Source organism: Scomber scombrus, chromosome 9, assembly GCF_963691925.1.
Source record: "Scomber scombrus chromosome 9, fScoSco1.1, whole genome shotgun sequence".
NCBI lineage: Eukaryota > Metazoa > Chordata > Actinopteri > Scombriformes > Scombridae > Scomber > Scomber scombrus.
The window spans coordinates 16,863,355-16,872,854 of NC_084978.1; the positions used below are offsets into that span (position 1 = coordinate 16,863,355).

Here is a 9,500-nt window from a genome sequence, read left to right on the forward strand (position 1 = left end):
CCAGGTAGACACAACACAGCACAGATAAGTGCAAAGTACAGCAACTCTCTGAACATGTTAACCACTAAAGCCATGAAAATTGTCAATGAAATATTTACTGCAAGTGTTTTGTAATTTTCTTCACACTGCAAGTCAAATTTTTTAAAACACTTTTTTAAAACACTTAAATTACACATTTGGATTTGTTGTTGTTGGTTAAGACATTTGCATGCTATACATAGCCTACATGGAAACAGTTGTTGTTCATTGTAATCATTCTTCCTCAAGATGCAATCCCTTCCAGCAAAACTACACTGGGATAGGGAACAAAATCCACAGTGATTGTTCTGTGCAAAATGCATTTTTAACTTGAGCAGAAACAGAGGCTTTGTCTGATCTTCTAAAGTTAGTCTCTCTAGCTACAGTCTCTTAAGTATGGCATTCCCTCCTTGTGTTTGCATGCAGTATTGAGAGGAACAGGTCTTGGTATTTGCATGTACTTATGTTTCCAGGACGTAACTCTAGCAATAAGGCTCTGAACTGCCAGACCAAGAAGGCTAACTAAGACAGCTTAAGTTTTTTATTAGCTTGGCATTCATGTTCACTATCATTGGTTCTCGCTGCGTCTTGTTTTAGCTACTAGGTGACTAGTAACATCCAATGACGTTTCTACAAATATGCTAAGCAGCCTTTTTGAATTTGAAATTGACACTTTTAACCCGTTGATTCCTAATGCAACACTGTACCCGATTGTATGCACAACACCACACAACCACCTCCCTATATGATTTAGGGTAATTGTTGTCATTTTGCTAAACTCTAATGTTAATATATGTTTACATCTATCTTTGGTTCTTTATCATTATGTTTTGGGTGGGTGGGAGCAGCTCTAAGTGCAGAATTCTAGTTGCAGTGTAGATACTAAATCTCACTCTAAACCCGGAATTTGTAATAGTCTCTGAGTGAATGAGGACTATGTATATTGTTCCTCCTATTTTACAATGTTTTCACATTAGAAGAACATTTACTTTTACTTTTATTGATTTGGCAGATGAGTTTACCCAAAGAGATTTATAAGCAAGGCAAGACAACGTCTTTGTACAAAGTCTCAAATAGCTGAACAGGTATGAGTGCAGTGAGAAGTAGTCACTTCCTAGCAGAGAGGAGGAATAGCTGGAGTGATCAGAAAGTTGCTCAACATACATATGACATGTGAATACTATGTTACGACAAGTTTGCAAAAATTCTTTAACCCCCAATCCCTCAAGTGGTGCTATTTGTCAACAGATAAGGCTTTTAGAAAAGAGGGAGAAAAAGCATTCATTCTCAACAAATCTGTCCTGTATAAATAAGTCCATGCTGCTGAATGGATTAAATTCTGTGTAAAATCCCCTGCATCACTTTTTTCCAGCTGGTACCTGACATGCAGAAAGATATTATATACACATCTGTGTTAGTCCTCGAAGGAATTAGCTTGAAGTATGGGGAAGGTTAAGTGTTAATGCTGCAATGGCTCGAGGCGATGTCTGCTGACAGCTTTGATGAATTGTTTTCAATGTACTTGTATACCACTTACACAGGGGTTTCCTCATCATCGCATATGATAATCCCCATTCATGCATGGCCACAGTTCTTGTTTATTGCCTACAAAAATGTTAGCATATCATTTTTTTTCTTTATTTAAGCTGCTCTTTATTCGTATGGTTGTATCTTTTCATTTTCAAGAAATAGTACATCCCATTGTTTTCACTCTTTAGTTACTTTTACAATTTGATATAATACAATTCACACATTTGCCAGCTTTATGTCACTGAAGGAGCAACAGTGAAGACAACATCTGGAGGAAACTGCATTTTTTGAAATCTAAACATAATATATACTGCATACTACACATTCAAATGTCACACATTTCAAGAGATCCTACATGAAGTGAGTGTAATATTAGTCCCTTTTCATTTGTCCATTTTTATTAGTCCATTTACTTTGTCCAGGTTTAAGTCCATTTACTTTGTCCAGGTTTAAGTTGTGATACATCGTGCTTCCACTGGAGTGTACCCTTGAGTTAGCATAAAAAATATAGTTGAGATTGATGGCCAACAAGTTTATCTGCTGGTTTCATTCAGTCCTCCAAAGATTCAATACTATCCACAGTTAGTTCAAGACACATGTCCCCCTGTGCGATGGTTGGATGCAGTGGAATTATTTGTGTTGGAAATCTTGAGCTCCATCCACTTTAGGAGCATCATCATTTGTTTGGACGAATTAAGGCCTGCTGCGTGCGTACAGTTGGTTCTTGCTGATGAGATGTGGGGTTGCTGAGGTCCAACTTTTTCCAATTTTTGTTTGTTAAATTATTGATAGAGTGAGTGCTGACACAAGAGACACACAAAGTGAGAACATCAAAATGTTTGTCTCTGTTTTACTCAATCACTTTTGAACTTCAAGTATGCCGGAATAAATATGTGGATTAGTTCTCAGTTTGCTATATCAACAATCACATTCAGCACAGGGCTGCATGTTAACTTTTTAGGAGGTAGGACTGGTGCTATAGAGAGATTCAAAGTCATGTGCATTGACAACAATATTAGCGCTCAAACTGCTGTAATGATAATATTTTGAAACATGAATTTACATTAATTTACAGTTTCATAGTTTTAGCTGTTTAAAAACACAAAATACCAAAAAAGTTCAAACATTTTAAATATTTTATCAGTAGATGCATGACAGAAAAATTTAAACTAATAGATTATAAAAAGTTGAGATATCAACAACAACCAAAAACAAACAAAGAAAAATGAATTATCCTGACTGCTCATTAATCTTGTCCCTGACCTGTTTATTTAGCCTTTTTAAGATGTGACTTTGTTTTATTTGTATGTTTGTATTGTTTTTTTTAACCATATTTGGCTCCATCAAAAATGATATTTCATAAATGTATGCTTACACCGGCTGACATGGTGACTTTTGCAAAGTGTCGTTTGATGCTGCACTTGATCTAACTAATATGCACTTTACAAACATACACATGCATCAAGCAAACCAATTTATCAAAGCTCAACAAAGAAATCAGAACAGGATGTGAAATAAGGTAATGTAATTCTTATTTGCTAAAAGCAAATTTCTTGGCTTAATAAGCATAATGCCATATGGCCTGATGCGCTGTGGATGACACCGCTAGGTGTCACAGTTCATTTGCTCTGGGCCACACATGGACTGTGGGGCCTACAGGGATGTCAGTATTGCCTATGTATGTATCTATTTTCATGGTTGTGTTTAGTATGTTACTTACATTAGTGCTTCTGCTTCTGCACTGAAGGCTTCCAAACAGATGGTCTGTAAATTTCTGTCCATCTTTTTGTCTGTCTGGTGTTCTTTCTCCTCAGGCTGATGGATTCTGGTGGTGCGTTGTAACCACAGTATAGTGACCACAGCATCCACCTCAACAGCACAGGCTCAGCACGACCTGAGCTCATAGACAATAATTAAAGATGCGAGAAGAAATACACATGTGTGTGATTTATTGGATTTTGTGCTTCAGAATAAGCCAGTGATAGAACATATGATCATGTGCAATTATACTGAGAGCGAGGTGTCACATACAGGCAGATTAATACATTGATCAAGGCCTTTTCTGCATGAAACAAGTCTTTTTTTGACTGAAAATGAGTGTTGAGGCATTTTTGCCATTTTTGAGTTGTGACTCTAAATGCAGCTGCTGACATGCCTTGCAGAGACACTATGCTGAATTATAATTTACCTTTCATTGCCATTGACATCTGTGGCAGCAGTGCCATTCGCAAAGTGGATAGTTGTTGTGGCTGACGTGCTGCTCATTTCTTGTAGCACAAAGTTCTGATCTGTTTGACCTGCCCTGCAGGAGTCAGGAGTGTGGCCACACAGTAGTGTCACCTCTGTAAGCTGGTCTCTGGCTGAGATGAAGAGGAGAGGATAAATAAAAAGGTGTGAATGTTTGGGGTATGTATTTTATTATGAGAACACATTTTGTTTGTCAGAAATAACATGGATAACTGAACTTGAAAAGTGCAGATTCTGGATGTCAATTCCATCCGTCTTCAGCTTTACCTGCTGTTACAGTGGGACATGGCTGGCTGCTTCTCCACCTGCTGTAAATAGGGCATCGACATTTTAGTAGATGGGTGTAGGCTGACCTGAAGTCCCTGTTGAGGGCTCCATAGAGGATAGGGTTGAGGGCTGAGTTGGTGTAACCCAGCCATAACACAAAGGGAAATTCTGGTACTGTCTGAGGGTCTGGATGTTCCTTTAGCCCCAACACTGTGAACAAGAGGAAATAAGGCAGCCAGCACACCACAAAAGCCCCTATCACTGCTGCCAGTGTCACTGTGGCTTTGTGCTCCCGCAGAGCTACCGCTGTAACACTAGAAACCAAAGTGGTGTTGGTGGGAGGGTTATTCCTGCAGTCGTAGCTGGTGATGCATGTGGGACGGGCACTGATAATGCGCTTTGCCTGTGCTCGTGCAATGTGAAGTATTCTGAGGTAGGTCCAGCACATTGCCACCAGAGGCAGGTAGAAGGTGAGAAGGGAGTCGGTCAGTACGTAGGGTCTGTTCAGCTCAAAGCGACATGTCCTCTTTGGAGCCCACGGCCCATGGTTTTGTACTGTCCCATTAACAGTGTTCCACCCCATTTGGATGGGCAAGAAAGATACTGCCACAGACACTGTCCAAACGCTTGCCATGGCCACAGCAACTCTCCAAGGCAACACTAGTGAGGCATATCTCAGGGGCATAGTCACTGCCAGGTAGCGGTCCACACTGATGGCCAAGAGAGTGAGGATGGAGGCAGTGCAGAGCATGACATCCATGGAGATGTAGAAGTTGCAGAAGACTGAGCCGAATGGCCAGTCGTCAGTGAGCTGGAGGAGGGCGGAGAAAGGGAGCACCAAGAGGCCGAGCAGCAGGTCTGTCACAGCCAGAGACACAATGAAGCAGTTTGTGAGGCAGCGGAGGCGTCGAGAGGCGCATACAGCCAGGCACGCCAGCACATTACCAGCAATAGTCAGAAGGATGAGGAGAGATAGGATGACACCCAGTATAATTTTTGACAACATTATTGCTGGTACTTCACTGGAGACAACCTAATGACATCATGGCAAGTGCTTTACTTGAACCATTTTCTTTTCAGATTTAAACCAGATGTATTCACATTATAATCCTTAAGAGTATGTATAATGTTATTAAATATGTTCGCTCTGAGTGTCTGGTTGTTCTGACTTATCAAGGTGCATTCAATCTAATCTCAATGTCTCCATGGTCAAATTGACTAAAGATCTTAGCCACATGTGATCCCTATGTCTTGCTCTCTCACCTATATTGTATAATTAACCTCACTATTTGTTGTTGTTTCTGGATCTTAATCCCACCCAATCTATCTTTTATCTATACTGTGCTGTGACTGGACCACACCAGCATTCCTATTCACACTCATGATAATATTCTCAAGGTAGTCTTGCAAGAAGTTGGTCGAACTACATTTGTCTCTTGACAAATGCTGCTACTGAAAACTGCAAATCAGCAGCTCTGCTGCTGAAATGTCTGTGTTGGCTGTTGAACAGCTTTATGTCTGTGTGGTTGACAGAGATCCATGGCTTTACGTTGTCTTCAACACCATCTTCTATGGCTGTAGTGACACCTAGTGGAAAGAAACGAGTAACACAGTCATTGGGACAGTCTACAGCAGTGGTCTCCAACCCTGCTCCTGGAGAGCTACTGCCCTGCATGTTTTAGGTATCTCCTCACTCTAACTCGTTATCAAGCAGCTGAGGCTCGTCAAAGGGCTTGATAACGAGTTGATTATTAGAATCAGGTGTGTTAGAGTGAGGAGATACCTAAAACATGCAGGGCAGTAGCTCTCCAGGAGCAGGGTTGGAGACCACTGGTCTACAGTATCCTGCAATTTCAGCTATGTCACAGCCATGAATTAAACAAACAAACAGAGCAGTTCATTTATCTTCGTTTTATTATTACTGACATCTTATGTACAGTATAATGTTTTGATAATTCATTGTTGGCTTATACATGTGAAACACAAATTCTACATAGTTCATGTGCCTGCTCTTAAATGAAAAGCCTCAAGCTGTGTATGCATGAATTATGATGGTAAAGAATTCAGCATGTGGCCGCCATAGTTTCAGTTAATCTAGAGACAAAATTGAGGATTACGACTAGGACTGTGGTGTTTTTTTTAAATTCATGTATCGACAAAATGTTTCAACATGTGTAACTGATTTCATGACCACCATTTTCTAAATAAAATAGGCAATAGTACAGTTGCCATTTCAGCTTATGGGAATTCCAATCGGTCTATAACAAAACCATAAACCAAGACAGAAGAGGACTCTTGTTGTGGGCACAGTATTTGTTCCTGGCAAAAATTTTGATGCAGCAATGTGGTTAAACCTTAGAGTAAAATTATTTTTAGATTCCTCAAGTGTCACATGGAAATATTGAGTTAGTTATGAGATATTTGGGCTAGATGATGAGAGCTGCCATGTCATATGATTAGTCCTAATGAAAAGATTCATTGAATGTAATAAATAGTATAAGTTGCTATATAATAGCCATAAATCATAAACATTTATTTATCAAATGGCAAGTAAACATAATTTTGTCTAGTTTGTTAGGTAAGACCTTTTCTCAAATCACTTTTGATAAAATCATGATCTAATGGATTTTGTTCATCTTTTTGTTTTTTTTTCATGGACCTTGTAGCAAGAATAACAGAGTGTAATTTGTCCTCTGTGAATTTATTCATTATTGGCATGCACGCATGAGTTTGTAATGTGTGCTTGGTGGAATGAGGGTAACGACTTGATAAGTGTGTGTGTGGAGTACATGTGTTTGCGTCAGTGGGTGGTGGGTAATGTTTGCTCGTCTATTTTCTAACAGTAATGGATATCGGGACATTTGCCAGACTTGGCCCAGAGCCACTCACTTATCACCTCAAAGAGAGCGAGAGCCATCGAGAGACTGACACACTGGCAGACACATTTCTGTCACTGACTCGCTGCTTTGAACTTCATCCAGAGCAAGCATTGATAACACATCCACTAACATATCAAGTGCAGCTCTCAAACACACATGACATCTCAGGCTTTATATTTGACAGAACCACAGACTGAGACCACACATTTAAACTATTTTCATCATCAAACTCTGTCTCTCTCACTGTCAGTTACTTTTCGAATTTGTCTGTCCCTCACAGAGACACTTGCTCATACAAACAGTTGGAATGAGGTTTGGCTTTGACCCAACGTGTCTGTGAGGAATGTCCACATATGCACATGTAAAAGTTTTTCAACAAATATAACCTTGTCTTAACCCTGGGATATAATGTATATGTGTGTGTGTGTGTGTGTGTGTGTGTGTGTGTGTGTGTGTGTGTGTGTGTGTGTGTGTGTGTGTGTGTGTGTGTGTGTGTGTGTGTGTGTGTGTGTGTGTGTGTACAGGCGTACTTGTTATCTTCCCTCAGCTAAATGCATTAGTTCTTTTTCCCATGTTACAGCGTATGAGAGCATAACCATATGCATTTCCTGTGTTTATTTTAGAATAAACATTGATGTTTTTAATAAGAAACATATTAATATACAATCTTACCCACTCACTTACCAAGACGCACAAAGCATAACTTTGAATGCATTTGCATTTCATTAGTGCTATGCCACTGTGGCATGTGGGCTATAGTTACAGTAAAACGTAACAGTTAGTCATTCATCATCAGTGTTGAGAAATATGATATCCCCCCCATAGTAAATAAAGCATTGCTCTTTTAGACAGTGTGCTATTTTATTACTGACCATCTGTTTTCAGTCTCAAACTTCTCATTAATTGTCCCTAATGGAAAACAGTGGCAAGTGTTACAACATTTGTATATACAGTGCCAGTCAAAAGTTTGGACACAAAGTGTGTCCGTATTTTTGACTAGTATTGTATAATCACACACACACACACACACACATACACACACACACAAACACAAACACACACACACACACACACATACACGCGCGCACACACAAACGCACACACACGCACAAACACACAAACACACACACGCACACACAAACACTAGCACAGAACCGAAAATATATGCCTTAGTAATGGATTTTGAGGACTGTAATGGATTGTAATGACTGCAGGGTGCTGTGTTTTCTACAGGATGTAAAGACTGCTCTACTTTAAGGGGTTTTCTGCTGGATGCTTTTTTTATGTTTTTAAGAAACAAAACAGGGTTTATGAGTGTTACAGTGCTGCTTGAAGGGAGTAGTCCTGTAGGACTTTTCTATCAATATGTCTGTGTGTTATTGAAGTAACACCTAACAGCTGTTGGGTATACTGTAAGAAAGAAGAAATATTAAGTGAACAACTTTTAGCAGCTCCTTACTTCCCTTGTCCTCCTATCTTGTAGCACAAAGAAGATGCAAATGAGCTAGATAGGCTTAATTCTGCGCTATCTACACCTTCCATTACTCAATAAATGATCAGCTGAAAAGAGCCCAATTTGGGTATTCAGATGAAAGGCAGGCAGAAAAGAACTTGGAACAGTGAGTCTTTACCAGACATGGTCTGAGTACGGAGATGAGTAATGAAGTTATTTAAATCTCAACTAGGACTCACTGCCTCATTTATGATATTCTCAAAATACCAAGTGTTCATTGTGTGACCTTTTTACAAGCCAGATGTGTCTTTTTTAGAAATAAATGGCTACGAACTATCTGAATATGTTCATGTCGAGTCATGAAATTGGTTAATTCTACTCTTTAAAATCAGTGCACTATTGGAATTATCTGTCAGCGGGTTTCAAAATCAAAGTTTTTATCCGATTGCTACAGACTAGTCATGGATCCAGGACATAACTCATTCATTGACTCATTCACTAATTCAGTTCATTAAAACACAATCACATTTTGCATATCTGCCATCCAACGGGTGACAGACAGTACGGCAGTGCCCAACGATGACGCACTAAACCAAATGGCTTTGGTTTGTTTTTTTCTGTGCAATGCAGCTGAAATGTGTGGAAAGCTTTGTGTCAACAGTACTGCACAGCATAAGTGCATTTCGTGAGTTCATGTACTTTTGAGCAACAGAATTTTTTGGCAATGGTTGATCAACTGCAGAGTGGATTTAGCATTTGGTCAGTAGCTGGTGTTGATGCTCTTCTAAACATTTTTGCATAGGTTTGAAAAGAAACACAGGGAATTTTTAACAAGGTCATTTAAAACATTTCGTTGGTGGGCCCTGTATTACTGAAAAAACTAGAGATGTTGAAAACAACTTTCCTTCCCTGCATGCAACGTCGATCAGAGCAACATAATCCAATTAGACATTTGAATACTTCATTATCCTGATATAATTCAATTGAGCAGAAAATACTTGGCTCACTCACTTCCTCGACTTTTGCAAAGAAATCTATAGCAGCCTGTTTTTTTGTGAACATGCCTATGTGTGGGTCTGTACGTGTCTGCTTGAGCGTCTGTCTTC

General features: G+C 39.5%; 1 protein-coding gene across 1 annotated transcript; it reads right to left on the reverse strand.

Annotated features, from left to right (window-relative positions):
• Positions 1-3,406: 3,406 nt before the first annotated feature.
• Positions 3,407-5,068, reverse strand: hrh2a (histamine receptor H2a). The gene is made up of 3 exons (XM_062426000.1): positions 4,063-5,068; positions 3,737-3,908; positions 3,407-3,442 (listed from the first exon to the last, which is right to left on the reverse strand). Exons 1-3 carry the CDS (start codon positions 5,066-5,068, stop codon positions 3,433-3,435), a joined length of 1,188 nt encoding a protein of 395 aa, XP_062281984.1. The 3' UTR covers positions 3,407-3,432.
• Positions 5,069-9,500: the final 4,432 nt, after the last annotated feature.

What these genes read in the sequence shown, in the direction of transcription:
- hrh2a (XM_062426000.1), bottom strand. Translation starts at nt 5,068, where the DNA reads ATGTTGTCAAAAATTATACTGGGTGTCATCCTATCTCTCCTCATCCTT. An exon ending in ATGTCCCACTGTAACAGCAG is followed by an intron (nt 3,909 to 4,062) that starts GTAAAGCTGAAG and finishes TCTTCATCTCAG; the next exon opens with CCAGAGACCAGCTTACAGAG.